This window comes from Podarcis bocagei, assembly GCF_964188305.1.
Source record: "Podarcis bocagei genome assembly, chromosome: 7".
Classification (NCBI taxonomy): Eukaryota; Metazoa; Chordata; class Lepidosauria; order Squamata; family Lacertidae; genus Podarcis; species Podarcis bocagei.
This window is the reverse complement of record NC_138132.1, coordinates 56,255,038-56,273,052: the sequence shown is the minus strand read 5'-3', so window position 1 is coordinate 56,273,052 and position 18,015 is coordinate 56,255,038. Positions and strand designations below refer to the sequence as shown.

General features: G+C 45.1%; 3 protein-coding genes across 3 annotated transcripts in view; 1 reads left to right on the top strand and 2 right to left on the bottom strand.

Moving 5' to 3' along the window:
• LOC308591485 (tigger transposable element-derived protein 1-like) overlaps positions 1-18,015 on the top strand; it is a gene marked incomplete at its 3' end in the record, with an annotated part of 500,687 nt that overhangs the window by 398,697 nt on the left and 83,975 nt on the right. The window lies entirely within an intron of this gene.
• LPCAT2 (lysophosphatidylcholine acyltransferase 2) overlaps positions 1-18,015 on the bottom strand; it is a 39,353-nt gene that overhangs the window by 6,369 nt on the left and 14,969 nt on the right. The window contains exons 4-12 of the mRNA XM_081201206.1: positions 17,527-17,639; positions 15,773-15,833; positions 13,812-13,870; positions 11,464-11,498; positions 10,250-10,304; positions 7,753-7,835; positions 6,625-6,750; positions 5,993-6,146; positions 314-412 (exon numbers count right to left, since the gene is read on the bottom strand). Coding sequence (XP_081057332.1) covers positions 314-412; positions 5,993-6,146; positions 6,625-6,750; positions 7,753-7,835; positions 10,250-10,304; positions 11,464-11,498; positions 13,812-13,870; positions 15,773-15,833; positions 17,527-17,639 — 785 coding nt within the window. The remainder of the gene's footprint in view (positions 1-313; positions 413-5,992; positions 6,147-6,624; positions 6,751-7,752; positions 7,836-10,249; positions 10,305-11,463; positions 11,499-13,811; positions 13,871-15,772; positions 15,834-17,526; positions 17,640-18,015) is intronic.
• CAPNS2 (calpain small subunit 2) lies at positions 3,655-5,904 on the bottom strand. The gene has a single exon (XM_081201266.1). It carries the CDS (start codon positions 5,539-5,541, stop codon positions 4,621-4,623), a length of 921 nt encoding a protein of 306 aa, XP_081057392.1. The 5' UTR covers positions 5,542-5,904; the 3' UTR covers positions 3,655-4,620.

Below are 18,015 nucleotides of genomic sequence, written 5' to 3'. Positions count from 1 at the left end.
ATCTATCTGTTATGTACTGAGTTGAATAGGATCCAAAAGGCAGCAGTCTGATTGGTCCTAGAACAATAGGATTCAGAATGCAGCTGAATAAAGAGCATGAAATCCACTCTCGACTCCGAGTATATTTCACTATCTTTTAAAAAATATTAAACCCATTGACAATAATGGTCATGACTACTCTACTAAGTCCATTGATTTCAATGGGTCTACTCTGAGCAGTACTTTGTTAGAGCCCCCCCCCATGGATTTTGAAAGTTTATATGTCTAGTAGAACTCTTTTTTTGGAGTTAAGATGCTAAGCTTGAGGACTTACCTGAAATGCCATTTGAATGGTCTGTTCTGTGTTGGCAGGGTTGCAAACCACGGACAAACCAATAACGTACTCTCTGAAGTCTATGGTACCATCTCCATTCTGTAAGAAATGCAGGGCAACATTCAAAGGGTATGTGCTGCTCTCCCCTCCCTGACATTGTTGGGCCACATTCACTGCATACATTTAAAGCACTATGATGCCACTCTAATCAGCCATGGTTTTCCCATAAGGATTATGGAAGCAGTAGTTTGTTGAGGGTGCTGAGAGTTGTTAGGGGACCCCTATTCCCCTGAGAGAGCTACAGTTCCAAAAAAATGATCAACCATCAATTCATCTTCACAGCGAATTCTACTTGTCACATCACACCCTACAGAACATCACAATGCAGTGACACAAAATTGGTGTTTTCTGCTGTTGCCCCTCTTCTGTGGAATGCCCTCCCCTCTGTTATATACATAAAACGGCAACCACCAGCTGCTTAGACATCTTGTGATGATTTATCTTTTCATCCAGGCTTTCCCTGACCCATAAGATTGGACTGCTTAATATGTTTTGGGTCTTATACATTTCTTAGGGTGGCCATATTTCAAGGGATAAAAAATCTGGACACAAAAAGTTGTTGAGCTTTTTTAGGGCAATTGTGCCCGTGCCAAAGACTGAACCAGAGCTATTGGTGCACACGCACACAACCCAAATCCTAGACATTTGCTTTAAAATGTAAAATTCCCTCCGGATCGGATGTGCATGAAGGACTCTCAAAAGAGGACATGTTTGCGAATTCCCGGACGTATGGCAACCCTAACATTTCTGCTTATTTTGCTTTAATGTGCATTTGTTTGTTTGTTTGTTTGTTTGTTCTTCTTATAAATTATATCCTTTATGTAAACATTTATATGTGGTGTGTGTGTGTATGTACTTACACACAATATTCTAGTGCAAGAAGCAGGCTCCATTTCAATCCACTGGCTATACACATCATCTGAAAGAGGCTGGCATACCAGCCCTCAGGAGACTGGCCAGTTTCCAGACTCTAAGGCAGAGGAAGGGATGGGCTGTGCCTTAAAAGAATGGAATGTGTGCAAACTGGAATTAGCACATTTAACTACCTCCCCCCCCATCTGCATCCCCAGTAAGAGGAGAAAAAAGTATTTCTACTCTTGGAGGGGGGGGGGGAACAGGCTTGCAAAGACAAACAAAAGTTTTTTTATTTGTTAATGTAGCAAAGATCATAAGCTTAGATTAGTATTTTCTCTTCTTTTCTGCCTCCTGTACTAAAAATAAAGGATGGATTTGTAGCATACTGGTACTAGTGTGTTGGGTTGGCATCAAAAGTTGATGTCTATAGATACCTGCCAAACCCCTTTTGTCATTACCATCATGGAAGAATTAGTCAATTTTAGTTTCTCCTATTTCCAGTCTTCAAGTGAAATTCTCCGCACCACTGCAGCAATCTGCAAATTTCCTTTTCAAAAACCTTCTAGAAATTCACCAGCATTTAGTGTGAATGTCTCCTGGTAAACATGCAGCTTTGACTAATATACACATTTCTGACAGGCAATGGAACAATAAAATGCAATTTTGTGTGTTATCTTCAATGATGCTTGCATTTTTATGTCCTCATGGATGCAAATATGAAAGTTGCAGGGAACGTATGCAGAAAATGCCCAGTGAAGCTTCATAAGCTAAAGACAGGAACACAATGAAACTTTATTCCTCCTATATGCATATAAATGTAAGGCAACTGTCACGCTGCAGTTCACCTGCCTGCCAACAGGTGGCAGGCAGGTGAGCAAGCAAGCTGTGTGGGTAGGAGGAGGCCCAGGTGGGCATTTTAACAGAAAGGGGGACACACTTCAAAGAGTGATATGGCAAGCTGCTCTCTGAATCTTGCCCCTCTCCTTTAAAAAGTGGGGTTGCAGCAAGTGGTCGGGGGAGGGCCTGGAGTGAGGTATTAGGGGATAGGCAAGGGGTGGGTGATGTGCAAATGGAAGTGAGTTGACAAAGAGCTTGGTGGGCAGGCAGGGTTAGCAATTGGAGTGAGAAGTAATCATAATTAAAATGATTTTGAGTGTTGTCGCTTTTAGCACCTTTGCTAGAGCAAACATACATTTGGAACTTTCTAGAGATGGAGCACCTGTTGCAAAGACAGCTAAGTCAGTGATTATCTCCCCACTCCACCTTCACCTACTTTTCCAGTTCCAAATGGCCCCCTCCTAAAACAGCTTCTTTTTACGAAAAGAAAAATAGCCAGCAAGGATTGGCTGCGCACATCACACAATGTTTACAGAGGCCCTCCCAGGCCAGCTGCAGCTATTCAAATGACACCATTCCAAAAACCGATATGAAGAACAACGGACATGGCAGGGCGTTCCCACTTTGGGTGGGGAGATGAGCCATGCCAAAAATAGGTGTCTGGGTTTCTTAATTTGAGAAAGGGCTTGCCAAGAAAATATGAATCATCTCTGCACACTCCATTTACTAAACACGCAAACACCTGGGTTTAGGTCTGAAAAAGAGAAAGAGGGGAGCCAGGAACAACAAAGTCAGAAATGGTGACATGGTGGAAACATGAAGAGGTGGTTTTAGAAGAGGTGCAAACATGGGGCACGTACAAGAAAGGAAGCAGAGAGGTTACAATGTGGAGTTCAGTGCTCTCTCTCTTGGTGTGTTCTCTCTCCCATCCTCAAAAGGAGAAGGTCAATTATGTAGACTGGTGATGTTGCTGCATATTGCAATGCCAGTGTGGTGCCATGGAGAAAGGACCTGGTTTGGTATGTTCATATATGTTCATATATGGACAAGGCTATAGCTCAGTGGCAGAGCATCTCTGCATGCAGAAGGTGAAAGATGCAATGCCCAGCATCTCACATTGACCTACTGCAAGTCACTCTGCATGAAGCTGCCCTTGAAGGCAATTTGGAAACTTTGACGGGTTCACAATCCAGCGACCAGGTTACCAGCCGAGGTCTCATTGATGGCTCCTGTTTCAAAAACAGCTGCAAGAGGCATGATCACAGGTCAAGGGCAGATTTCTGTCAGGTGTAAAACAACAGAGGAGGGTGCAAAGCAGAGCTGGGGAAGGGTGAGAGTCCTGAGGGCCAAAAAGAATAGTCTGGGGGCCACGTGCACTTCCCAGGGCCAAAGGTTCCCCAGCTCTGGTTTAAAGTAAGAAAGCATTAAGAATAAATGAGGTATCACCCAGGGATCTGAAGCCCTGGGCTCTATTCCACTATAAACATCAATGAGGTTATTGCATTGCTGAGTGCAAAAATAAGTTTCTCTCACCCCACCCCCCGGGTCATACCAAGCTGCAACATGATCAAATAAATGGCAGAAACCTCTTTCTTTGTTGTTATGATCCAAGTTTATTTGCCCTTATTTTTACCCCTTCATGGCTATGAATTAGCCGAATATCTACTTTGTCAGTGCTTGCTTGGGATTCAGATGTGCCCTTGGGCAAAATGACACAAAACACTGACCAAAAAGCTACAGACTACAACTCTGCTCAGCTTGCAACTCGCTCTCCCCCCAGTACCCATTCCTGTGTCTAAGTTTACAGCATTCCAGCTAACAGTGGACTTGAGTGGCCGAGTGCCAGTCACGTTTCAGAAGAGGAACAGCACCGCCCAAAAACAAGCTAGCAAATATAGTATGATGAGGTGTCTGTTGGGGGGGGGGGAGAAATGAAAATGGGAGGTGGCATGGGAATGGGAACTGGTCTCCACAAGCCCCTGATGGTGTACAGTAAACATCTGCAGAGGGGAAAGATTTGAGGAGGATTTTTTGGAAGGGAGCAGGGGTTCTGCCCTGCACCATACAGCGATGCATTTTCCTGCAGTATAACTATATATCAGAGACACCCCACACCCTTCAACACATGATTGCTGCCTGTGAAAGCAACAGTCTTCTCTGCCCAATTTAGACACTTTTTAAAATACACAGTTTTGGTCCTAGACACGAGTACAGCTTACACAAGCAAAGTGTATGCATGCTCCCAAAATGATAAACAATGCATTTCTAAAACACACCAGCCATTCTCATTATTTAAACAAAAGCACTTAAAGGAAAACTTTGCAAATCATAGACAACAAAGCTAAAATGAGCACCTTGAGTAAAGCCAGATGTAAGTGTACAACCTCCCCTACCTTGCCTATCTCCCCGGCAAGCCTAAAACGTAGCGATGGCACGAGAGAGTCAGCCTCGTTTCCAGAAAGGAACAGAGTCCAGTTATGTAACTAAAAAGTAGTGCTTGCAGCCTGAAGCTGGGAATGAGTGCCGGATTCTCCTCCCTGCCCCCTGGGTTGCTTTCAAGAGTACATGGTCAACTGCAGCCAGTCCTGGATGTTCATCTGGACTTTGCCATCGCCAGCCCTGTCCAGGGACTTGAAGGCTCGGAACATGCCATCCAGGCGCACCAGGCAGCTGATGAAGTTGTTGAAATCCATGCTGCCGTCTTCGTCGGCGTACCGGCGGATGATCAGCCTGTAGATCTGCTCATGCAGGTGGAAGCCGGCAGCCTTGAAGGCGTCAGGCAGCCGGGCCATTTCGATGGTCCCTGCCGGGCCCATGTGCTGCTTGAAGACACACTGCCACTTCTTGATGTTGTTCCACAGGTATCTGAACTGGTAGAAGTCCAGCTTGCCCGTGGTGTCACTGTCCATGACGGACACCATGCTCCGGCAGGTGTCCAGGCTGAAGCCCCCGCCTTTCAGGTCCTGGTGCCTGGCCATCACCTTGTTGAGGATTTCCATCAGCTCCGTGGGGCACACCTCCATGTCGTCGCCAGCCAGCTGGGCAAAGAGGCGGCGGAACTGGCGCATCTCCTCGCTCTCGTTGGCTTCCACATTTGCAAAATGGCTGCGGGGGGTCGGTGGTGGCTCAGGAGTGTACTGAGCTGCCGCTTCGCTGATGAGGTTGACGATTCCCCCGACGATCCCCACAATGTTCCCTGCTTTGCTTCCACCACCTCCTCCTCCTCCTCCTGCCAAGAGCCCCCCAAGGCCTCTCACCAGGGCTCCCCCAGCACCGCCTCCACCTCCGAGGCCTTTCATGAGGGCTCCACCAGCACCACCGCCACCTCCTCCTGCAATGCTTCTCAGTAGGGCTCCGCCAGCACCACCACCACCTCCTCCACCTCCTGCAATGCTTCTCAGAAGGGCTCCTCCAGCGCTACCACCACCACCGCCGCCACTGGTAGTGGTGTCCAACAAAGCCTGAACGAGGAACATGGCGAAGACTCGGAGAGACCCAAGCACCTTCCAAAAAGCTCCGAGGGCGTCTGAGGAGAGCACAGTTGGGTGTGCGCTACAAGAGCAACTGATCTGTCAAAGCAATTACCGCCTGCCATGCCCATACATGTCGTCTTTCACAGCTGGAATCCATGGGCGTTGCAGGACTCCGCCCTCTGCTGCACACGAACAAAGGCAGCTGCTTCTCACAGTGCACTGGCAGTTGCAAACCCTTTCCCTGGAGACACCAGACTCTTTTTAACCTCATTCCCTGTGTCTCCTTCCTTGCACTGATTTTATGCTGTCCCCCTGCTCACCCAGCAAAGCATCATCTCTCCTCCTTATGGTAAATTTGGATTCTTTTTATTAAAAAAGAAGACTGCATGAGGATTGAATTACAAGCACAGCTTCTGCAAGAAGGATTATGGGGGGAGTGGGGGAGCATGCTTACCCTGTCAAATAGGGCAAACAGCTGTTCGAGAGCATCTGAGACGGGCAGCTTCAGGTAGTTGGCAAACTCCTCGATTCCAATCCTGCCCCCTTTGGAGGTGCTGGCGATCGCAGCAAACTGGTCCAACTGCTCTCTGACGCTGTCCCATTTTAGACTATTGAAAGGGAAGAAAGAGTCCAGAGGCCCCACTTGCCATTAGTAAAGGCCACTAAGAGCTCAAAAGTAAAAGGAAAGTAGCTAAGTAGCGTGCTCCTGTTCACGGCTCCAGCCAGCCAGCCAGAGCCATTCCATGCTCCATTCCATTCCCCCTTCACCTTATAGTTCTGTCTCCCCCTTCCTACAGTCAGCCAGCATCCCATAGCCACTAAACACACTCAATCCTGCTTGAGCTATTTTGGATTATCCCCCTGCCCCATTATTTCCCTTGCACATCTGCAAACCCTGGAGTTCTTTATTGAGCCTGGATGGATTAGCTACCCAAGGAGCCACATTTGAGTTTGCCATCCATATGCAGCAGGGACATGGAGACCTGTGGCCTTCCAGATGTTGGATACAAGCAGAGCATCTTTCAAGTCAAGCATTCAACAGCCCACAAATCTTTCTTCTGAATCAAGCAAAAGCAAAGCACTTACTTCAGTTTCTTGCTGATTTTGGTGAATTCCACCAATCCTGCCTCCATGGGCAAGGTCAGCTGTCCGGCCGAGATCATCAGGCGGCAGTCTTCGTATGTGTGGTCCGTAGTGGCCACATCCAAAGCCCTGAAATTAAACATATGTATGACACCACTTTAGAAGGTAAGCTCATCTTCTTGTTCTAGGCAAAGTAAAAGCACTGACTGTATAAACGAGCGCTATGCTGAAAGATTTCCCCACATTTTGGTTGGTTGTTTGCCATCAGTTAATGAGAAACAAAACTGCACTGAAAAATCATCAAAGAGAGTGAAAATTTTGGTGACCTTCTCTTGAGTGTGATGCAGGGCCTTTGATGTGCTCATGTTTCCTTTCAAGGTGGCTGAGGAATGTTTGATACACCATACATTTAAAGCACCGCACCACATAAAACAGTCATGGCTTCCCCCCAAGAATTCTGGGAGCTGTAGTTTGTTAAGGGTGCTGACAGTAAGGAGACCTCTCTGTGAGTGACCCAGAGAGAAGGGATTTGGCCTAGGAAGAGTCCTGAGGGTTGGTTGGATAGAGAGGGTTGAAGAGTCTGGGGTTCTCCACCAATTATGTACTCACACAGGCTGGAAGGATTCAAGCCTGATATATTTTACACCAGTCACCTGCCGCCTTAAGGTAACTGTCAGGGAACTGCCATCGGAGCCAGAGGGAGAGAGAGAGCTCCAGAGGGGTTCCGGAGAGCGTCCCGGGAGGGAGAGAAGCAGCACATCTTCTGGGGAAGGAAATCAGCGTAGCACCAGTGGAGAAGGGGGGCAGATGGGGGAATCGGCGAGGTGGCTCCATGACTCCTTGCCGGGGACCAGCGGGGAGAGCACGGGTCCTCCACTGCCCACACCCTCCCTGCACAGAAGGCTTCCGCGCAGGGAGACTAGGCGGAGACTAGGCGTCAAAGAGCTTCTTTGCTGGAAGAAGTTCAAGAAACGCCCACTGACGGATTCTGCCAGCGATTGAGACAGCCACGGGCGAGTGGCTGTCCAGACAGAAAGGGTTCACTCAGGCAACCCAGCCAGGTATGGCGCCGATTTATGCACAAGCAACCCCTAGAACCATTACAGTAACCTTGCAGGATTCCCACGTCACCTTGCCATTTTGTTACGGACTCCACTGGCAAAAAGGACTGGATCCTTCTTTTCTTCCTCGGAGGGAATGTAGACTGGAAGAAACTGAAATAATAATAAAAATGCAGTTACACAAGCCAGTAGAGTCTTAATAACCTGGGTAGGTTATATTTCAGGACTACAAAAATAAATGGATTTGATTTTGAATCCATTTATTTCAACAGGTCTAATGTATGTCAATTGTTGGCTATCACCTGTATATCTATTTATGTATGCATATATCAAATCTATCAATGGGTCTATATCATATCACTTTAAGCAGTCATAGCTTCCCCTGAAGCATCCTGGGAGCTGTAGTTTGCTAATCCTCACAGAGCTACGATTTCCAGAGTGGTATAACAAACAATCAACCCCTTCCCCCCTCCAGGAGCTCTGGGAATTGTAGCTCTGGGGTCCCCTACCAACTCTGAACACCCTTAACGAACTACACCTCCTAGGATTCTTTTGGGGAAGTCATGGTTGTTTCAGGTGGTATGGTGCTACTTCAAAAGTATAGTGCAGATTGGGCCTCTTTGTGTATGCATCCATGCAATATACAAACAGCTGAAATCTGCTGGGGAAGATAAGCAGGTCTGCCAGTAGATGGCAGCACATCCATATATATTAAAAAAGCAAAATGCTCAACAGCAAAAATTAGCTGCACTAAAAACCTCTGTAACCAATGCTCCCCCCCCAAAAAAAATATGTTTAGGGGTACTGTCATTTTCCTACTCATATTGAAATACTGCCCTTCAATGAGGCCAAACTTAGATTCACAAAATGTTTAGGGGTATGCGTACCCCCGGGACGTGGGTGGTACTGTGGGTTAAACCACAAAGCCTAGGATTTGCCAATCAGAAGGTTGGCAGTTTGAATCCCCGCAAGGGGGTGAGCTCCCTTTGCTCGGTCCCTGCTCCTGCCAACCTAGCAGTTTGAAAGCACGTCAAAGTGAAAGTAGATAAATAGATACCGCTCCGGCGGGAAGGTAAACGGCGTTTCCGTGCGCTGCTCTGGTTCTCCAGAAGCGGCTTGGCCACGCCGGCTCCCTCGGCCAATAAAGTGAAATGAGCTCCGCAACCCCAGAGTCGGCCATGACTGGACCTAATGGTCAGGGGTCCCTTTACCTTTACTTTACCCCCAGAAAAAAAGCACTGTCTGTAACTATAACTCTTTAAATTAACTATAGCTCTTTAAATTGTTGCATTTCTTCTTTTTAGAGAGTGCACACACACAACGAATGGGATGGCTACTTCAACACAGTTGAGGCACAAGCCATTTTGGGAAGTTAGCATTGATTTCAATGTGTGGGCTGGGAGAAGGGTTAGGCTTCCCCTTTCCCCATACAGCTATACTGGACATGGGGATATCAGGAGTGAGGACTAGGGCAGAGGATGTGCAACAGTGAGGGCAGGCTAGCTAGCAAGGCACTGACTCCAGCGTGTGTCCATGTCAAGACATGATCTACTATTTGAAGGTGACTGCAGAGTATCTCTTATCAATAAGCAAGGCCTGGATTCACAAAATGGATATACATTTTCTTCCTATATACATAAAAAGGTAAGGCTGTCGTTGCGCAGCTCGCAATGGAAGATTTTTAGTGCGTCATCAGAATTCTGATTTGCATGAAGCCACAGTAGGGGAAGCGAACAAAAGACGAGGTTGGTTTTAAAATGGTGATTTTAAACAACATCAGTGGGTTGAATAAAGCAGGAGTGAAGGGACACAGCAGAACTGTGAGGCTATAGGGGGAGCTTGAAGAAGCTGTGGGGATGTGAGGGGGTTGGGTTAGGTATAAAGGGAGGGGGTTATGTCTTGGGAGGAGGTGGGCTTTTGGTGCGGGGTTAGCTGGGTTGGTGAGCAATGCAAGTAGGGATGGTGGCCCCAAGCACTACAATAAAAATGGTAAAAGAAAGGAATACAGTTTGTTCCTTTTTCTGCAAAAGGGAAGGAGGAAGGGGGGATACTGAAGTTTTAATCAATTTCAGCATTTCTCACATCTTAACATGCTAAGCATCAACTTTTAATTTTATTCATATTTTTCAGTGTTACATTTTTCAAAATCACATTCACATTAAAATAAGCATTTTCCCATCCATATCTTTCTATAAAATAAACCAATCGTTTACGACTTCCCTTCTTCACCTTCTTTGGTTCCTTTAATTTTCTCACCTGATCAATGTTTCTTTCTCAAACCAAATATTGCCAATTATTTTGGCAAAGGCCAAGGGTTAAACAACAACAATTTAACCATTGGTGTAGGGCTGTATGTGCTTTTTAAAAAGAAGAAGAGCATGAGAGATTATTTAAAGCACAGGATGGGGGAGAGGGGCAAACCCTCTAGTACCAATTTAGCAGGGAAGAAGAGAAAGAAAGCTTTTCTATCATTGCTCAATGTCAGTTCTCAAACATTTGCAAACTAATTGCTTGCAAACTAATCAACACGTTCAGGTTTAAAATAGCAGCATTTCTCTGGTTCTCACCTCCACTTCAACTTTTGTAAACAGCTGGCACAAAGTCAAGACTAATGCCTCCTTGCTGGAAAAGAATTAAAATAAAACAAAGGTTGCAAACCATTTTCAAATCAATCCATTTAAATGTGACATTTAAACAGCTACATTTTCAAATGGACATCACAAATAAAGCAGATCTAAAAAAAATTAGAAGGCGCTTGTAATGATAATGACAATTAGGCTTTGCAATGAAGTGTTTCACATCCTTGCTAGTACTCCTTGCTACAGCCTTGAGATGATAGGCTATTTAATACATTTTAACAATTTATGCAATTTATGCAAGGCCTTTCCAGAGTGGCTGACCATCTAGACGCTGTAAGCAAAACAGCATTATTATGGATGAAGGTGAAAGGAAAGGGGCTTGTTTAAGACCCCAACCCTCATGGGTTCAAGTTATAGGTAAGGTTCTCACAGTGGCCAACCAGATGCCTGAGGGAAACCTGCAAGCCGGACAGCAGCATCTCTCCCCTAAGATTTCCAGCAACTGGTATTTGGAAGCATAGTGCCTCCAATCATGCAGTCAGAGTGTAGCCACCACAGGTAGTAACCACTGTTAGCCGTATCCAGGTTACAACCCATCAACAGTCCTGCTTGCAACCTCACTGAGTGCTTTTGCCTGTCCTTGAACTTGGATAATGTTTCTGGCTTACTTGGATGGAGGACAGAGAGGGAGGACAGGAAGGGATGAGTGACTGAGGTAATGTCCTTTAGGGAAGTTTTTAATGTTTAATGCTGTATTGTTTTTAATATTCAGTTGGAAGTTGTCCAGAGTGGCTGGGGAAACCCAGCCAGATGGGCGAGGTATAAATAATAATAATAATAATAATAATAATAATAATAATAATTATTATTATTATTATTATTATTATTATTATTATTATTATTATTATTATTATTTATGTGTTGCTCCACCAACTTTCGCTTCTTGCCTTGCTCACTACCAGCATGTGCCCCACCCCCACCCCAAAGGTTGCTCAGAAGGGAACACAGCCCTTGGGATGAGAATGCTTCCCCACCGCTGCCCCATTAGTATACAATTGCTGCGATATAAACCTTCTGAACCTTCTGAACATGGCACCCATAGCTAAAGATCTGTATATGCAGCACATACAAAGATGCTGCAACTACTATTGTCAACAGCCGCCGGCGATAAGAACGTTTGTCATTAGGGTGGTGACACTTACAAATTGTAGCCCTGCCAAGTCCACGTCACGGTATCCTAGAGGCAAGCAAATAAAATAAATGAATAGTTATAAACAGCTCGTTGGACGAATGGAAAGCAAAGCACAGCTGAGGCCAGGACGTGGGTGTGATTCGCTAGCAAGTCTTTAGCAGGAAACCTGTGTTTTTCCGGAGGCTGTGGACCAAGTCTCACCATCCTTGACCACTGGTCACACTAGCCAGGGTTGATGAGACTTGGAATCTAGCAACACCTGGAGGGCCACAACCTTCCCCCCCACACCTTATCAGATGGAAGAGAGGAGAAGACACAGGACTCACTCTGACAGCTCCATCAGGCCTCCTCTCCCTCAACAGTCACATGGGGACAGGAATATCACTAGGCTGCCTCAGTGGGAGAGGTGGCCAGCAGGACTCACTCACTCCATCAGCTTTGCCACAAGGCCACCTTCATCAGGCACCTCCTGCCCCTGAACTATGCCAACTGGTCATTATAAGAACAACTATTTAAGAACTGGTGCCAGAAGTTGACCTCCCCATCCATCATCCCCTCCCCATGCCTTTCTCCTTCTACAGTATGTGGTATTTTTTCTAGGCTCTAGGTTCTAAGCCTGTGGGCTGTCTTGTTTTAACTGTTTGTATATAAGTCAGTCTGGGAGCCCTTTTGGCTGAAGAGTAGGGGTACAAAGGCTCTAAATAAGCAAACAGCAAGAGCAGAAATTGGATTGTGGCTCCTGACAAGGGATGGGGGAGAAAATTTGATTCTGTTTGCACCTAAAGCAAAATTTATCACATTTGCACTGTCCAAAACAACACAAGGACCAAAATGCAGGCATCTTTCAAAATTCGCACTCATCTGAATTTTGCGGTGCCTGTCAATGTTTGCAAGAATGCATGTGTGGGAGGGGAAATGTGTGCACTAAAATGTGTTAGTGAAAATGACATCCAAAAAAGGTGTTATGTTATGAGAAAATGCTGATGAAATGTGTACATTCATCAAAACCACATTATAAAAGTGTGTTCACGCAGAGAAATTCACACTATCAATTTGAAGAATTTTCACACAGGTTTTTTTTTTTAAAGAAAACATAAATTGGTGCAGAAATGTAGAAAACCTACTTCAAGAATGGAAAAATGAGAAGCCGAGAGGGCTGGATCTGGCACAGCCTCCCATCCCTACTGTGAACTAACAGACAAGGTACAGAGCGCCAGACCCCAAATTTCCAAACCATAACATACAGTATGAGTGCTGAGACTCTGGTCCAGGGAGGCAAATGCAGCCCCCTGAGTCTCTCCATCTGGCTCCTGCTTTGAACCCTCCTTGAATCTTTCTGTGGGGTTGGAATGTGTCCTTGAACTCTGAAAAATCTGTTCGCCTGCCTGCCTGAACAATAGGGGGTGGGGTTACCATTCGCACCCACTGCTCTGATCACTTTTGTCTCTGACCCTGCAGAAGGAACACAGCCCCCAGGCTGAAAATGGTTCCTCAGCCCTAAAACGATATGAGGCAAGACCGCACAGGCCTGTCATGTTCCCTCACAGGAGCAAATAACTGTCGTTTACTTAGATGTGGCAATGCCAAGAGGTTTAACTTGCAGAAACCACTGGTGGAAAAGGATGGTAGAGTGTGCTCTCAGCTGTATTTCAGGTGGAGTTTTCTTAGTTAGCAGGCAGCATGACAAAATGCATAGAGGGCGCCTATCGTGGGATAATTCGCACACCCAAATGGTGGTCTGCATGTATGAATGGGCCATCGCAGACTCAGAACCAAAGACTGAACATTCAGATCATCTCAGGCAAACAATGCTCTTAGGGGCCTTGTCTACACTATACATTTAAAGCAGTATCGTGCCATCTGCCAAAGAATCATGGGAAGTGCAGTTTGTTAAGGGTGCAGAGAGTTGTTAAGAGACCCCTATTCCCCTCACAGAGCTGTAATTTCCAGAATGGCTTAACAATCACTCTTCACAGGAGACTCTAAGAATTGTAGTTATGTGAGGGAAAAGGGGGTCTCCTAATCACACTCAGCACTCTTTACATACACTTTCTGGAGTTTTTTTGGGGGGAAACCACAACTGTTAAAAGCAGAACAAACCAGAACTTTAAATGGTATGTATAGTGCAGATGTGGCCATAGTTTGTATCAGGGAAATGGATCATTATCAGAGTTCAAGGACTCATTCCAGCCAGGTAGAAACACTCAAGAGGGATGTAAAGCATGGACAATGAGGGATGTGGCCTGTGAAGACTTCTTTGGGCCAGATAATGAGTTCAGAGGGGCCACATTTGGCCCCCAGGTCTGAGGGTCCTCACCCAACTTATTCTATCAATAAAATAATTGGGAGGGAACTTACCAATTTATTTGGATACCGAAGGAGCACTGGTTGAACAGGAACACCAGGAATAAAGGCCCCTGGAAATGGAAGCCAGACAAGAAAAATCACCATGGGGATAAATTATGTGGACTATAGTTTGTGCCTAGAGAACAAACCATACTCAGGATTAATAATCAATGGACACCACCAACAAGAACCATTCAGTTTAACATATTGAGTTAAGGGCTTTCCATGTTCACTCAGACTCCCAAATCCCAGGAAATCACAGCTGTTAGGGGCCACATCCTTAACAGACTTGTTACTGAGATCCACATGTTGGCGGAACTACTACTGGACCAGTTTCCTGATCAAAGGCAGATCACAACTGAAGCGCTAACACCAAATATGTGGTCAAAAATGAATTGGGTCTCCTGAAGCATGTCATGGTTAAAAGGTGCATCCCAGGTTGAAGAATGAAGACCACCAACCTAGGCAAATCTGATAGTATGGGATCCTGTCCCGGGGCCAGTTTCAGTTTCACCACTACCTTGGAGCTTGGATGGCTGTCAGCAGGAGAGTGGAGGGATTCATTGTTCACTGGAATAGACAGCTGAAGTCTGTGGAACTGAAGCCTGGGCTTTAAAGTAGGAGTCAGGAACTGTTGGTCATCCAGATGTTGCTGAACTCCCAGCACCTCTGGCTATTGGGCCAAGTTTTCTGGGGCTGATGGGAAGTGCAGATTGGCAACATCTGGGGAACCAAAGGTTCCCCATTCCTATTTTAAAGATTGTAATGGGGGGGGGGTGAAATTCATCAGATAAAGCATACATAGCTATACAGTTGCCACCTAAATCTCCTTTCTGTTTTGTTCTAAAGGCCCTGTAACAACAGAGTGCAGATCGGTTCCAACTCCCTAGGCAGAAAAGCACACCAACACTTTTGGTTGTCTATTGTCTTTTGGAAGTCTACTGTGTTGGTGAGATCTAGGCTCATTTCTGGACTGTACAGCTTCAGACCACAAGGGGGAAGCTCTCCATATAAAGAAACATTCCTCACATACAGAAGACAGAACATTGCCTTAAACCAAGTCAGATTACATCTATTCCAGAAAAGGGCACATTCCAGTATTGTTATTTAGCTTTCTACAAGAACCCCAAAGGATCTACCAACCAGAGCCAGGTGTAAAAGATATACAGTTGGGATTAATGGGGCACATTTGAGCTCAATAATACATTTTTTTTTCAGTTCTAGAACATCACTACCTTGCATAAAAAGTTCACTCCTGGTAAGGAAGGAATTGAACTCATATTCCAAAGCAGACTCTCCTGATTTGATCCAGGCAGATCATGTGTTCACCGCTGTTCCTATTCAGAGTAGACTTGGAATAATTCCATTGATTTCAATAGGTGTACTTTGAGTAGGGCCAGCTAGCGGGTGGTGCTGTGGTCTAAACCACTGAGCCTCTTGGGCTTGCTCATTTGAAGGTCAACGGCTTGAATCTGCACAATGGGGTGAGCTCCTGTTGCTCCCAGCTTCTCCCAACCTAGCAGTTCAAAAGCACAGTAGATAAATAGTTACCACTGCAGCGGAAAGGTAAACGGTGTTTCCGTGCACTCTGGCACTCATCAAGGCACCCTTGCACCAGTAGCAGTTTAGTCATGCTGGCCACATGATCCAGAAAGCTGTCTGTGGACAAACGCCAGCTCCCTCAGCCTGAAAAGCGAGAAGAGCGCCGCAACCCCATAGTCGCTTTTGACTGGACTTAACCGTCCTGGAGTCCTTTACCTTTTACCTTTACCTTGCAACCCCAGAACTCTGATTCATGGGTCCATTTCAGAATCTGTAGCCTGGAGGATTGCTTTGCAATGCATTAGAGGGATATGCACCTCCTCCATTCCTCTGAAAAGGTTCATGCTTTAAATCTGTTTTTCAAAGGTTACACACTCTCCCACCCACCTCTAGCTTTTCAGCAACAATGCATCTGACACAGCCTTCCTCACCTTGTTTAAAAGTGATCAGACATGAACGGTTTGTACATGTACCTTCTGGGAAAATCAATACCTGGGATCAAAAAAAGAGGAGAAGACATGAATATTACATTAATTTAAACTGTCCCACAAATTCAGCAATTCTTGTTCAAGACTCAATTGCCAATGGTTCCTTCAGACAGCAATGGGGGGGGGGGAGAGGCGCACGTCTTTCTGAACCTTTTTTTCTTAATCTGTGGGCCATAAGATATTGTTGGACTCAAAGTCCCATCATCCTTGATCACTGGCCACAATGGCTGGGACTGATGGGAGATGTCAGATGCTGAGGAAGGCTGTTTGGAACAGTGGCCAGGGAAGACCCTACAATAACAGAACCTGTAGTGACACTCCAGGAATGCTGTCCTGTTTCTTGCAATACATACGCTCCAAAATCTGATGGAAGAAAAACAGGAACACCTTTATAACACCCCAGTTCTCAAACCATGGATCACTGCCAGAGCTTTCTGCCTCCATAACCCTGATCTAATTCTGCCTCTGTTGTTCCAGTCCACTTTCCATATGCTATATATGCCACATATTTTGGAAATGTGTTTGTTTGCTATACATTTGGACACCACTTAAGATGCCATAACCAAATGTTGCATGATGGCTCCTGAGATAGCAGAGCAGGTTTCTCCCTATGTCTGGATATCATGGGGTACCATTTTGAATCAAGATGGCTGACTGAACCTTTCAAACCTGCAGTTGTTGTTTTTTTAAATCACTTTATTTGCTTGGGGGGGGGGAAACCACCCAATATACATTATCATAAACATGTAAGGAGCATATAGCTAAGAGCATTGATTGAATTTTTGTTGTGCTGTAAAATATTTTTGCCTCTTTACTTACAACCAAAATTATTTTTGTTTATTAGTGTCATCTTACACAGTTGTTCCACAAGTCTGCATGTGGATGCCGGTTATGTATTTTTGTGCTACTTGTTTGATAAGGAGATAGCATATCGTTTGGAACTTCTTTTCTGTCTTTTTTTTGAAATTCTTCCTGTCGTTCACCTTTGGTGTCAGTTTTCAATGCAATTTTCCGAATTTGTTGGTACCATTCAGACAGAAAGTTGTCTCCTGAAACTTACCAACTTCTACCTATTGTCAAGCGTGTCATGGATAGTAAGAAGTGTAATGAGCCCTTGTTTGTAATGTTTTGACTTTCTTCATCAAATATAGATAACAATGCCACCCTGGGAAGTACATCCATGATAAGTCTCACTTCATAATATCTATCTATATTTTTTCCTGTATCTTTTCACAAGATCAATAGGCACCTGATTCTCCTTAGGCTCTCCTGCATAGTGGGCTATTAGTACTTGAATACAGGGAATCAGGTACCATCTGAATAATTTTGAATGAGTTACCATTCAAACCACAATACTATGAGTGGTTTAATAGGAAATAGGGGGTCTCCTAACGACTCTCAGCACCCTCAAAAAACTACAGTTTCCAGGATTCTTTGGGAGAAGCCATTACTGTTTACATTTGCATGAAACTACTTAAAATGTATAATGCAGATGGGGTTAGGTCAGCTGTTTACCTGGACCCCTACAGGGAAACAGGGCTCTCTCATTTATTCTTACAACATCCTCCATTTATCTCAGATGACTGCTTAGAGCTGGCATCATTCATTTCTCAACATTTGTCACGAAGAGCCTGGAGGAGCAATTTGCACAACGATGGTTCAGCTTTTCAGCAGCTAAACCATCTTAAAAATCTTACCTGGGGCCATTGCTCCCCTGAAGTTGCTCGACGGGTTATTTCTTTGATAGTGTTCCTCCGAGAATCAGGATCTACACGGGACACCACAACAGGCTGGAGAGCACTGAGGATCCCTGTTTAATAGCAAGAAGGAAGGAAGGAAGGAAGGAAGGAAGGAAGGAAGGAAGGAAGGAAGGAAGGAAGGAAAGAAAGAAAGAAAGAAAGAAAGAAAGAAAGAAAGATTCCTATAATTTCCAAGGCACATTCACCCCCCCCCCAATCTAAGAATTATTTATTGAGCCTAAGAACCAGTCAAAATTGGTTTATTTATTAAGAACATTTCTAGACTACCTCACATATCTTGTGTGGATGAGATGGTATAACAATATTAAAATACCTAACCAGAACTTTAGAATACAGAGAGGACCTAAAGACAACAGCACTCGCCTCACTTGTGATTCCCAGAAACTGGTATTCAGAGGCATACTGCCACCAAGCATAGAGGCAGTG

Excerpts from the sequence above, each read along its gene's own strand:
- CAPNS2 (XM_081201266.1), bottom strand. The coding sequence starts at position 5,541 with ATGTTCCTCGTTCAGGCTTTGTTGGACACCACTACCAGTGGCGGCGGT.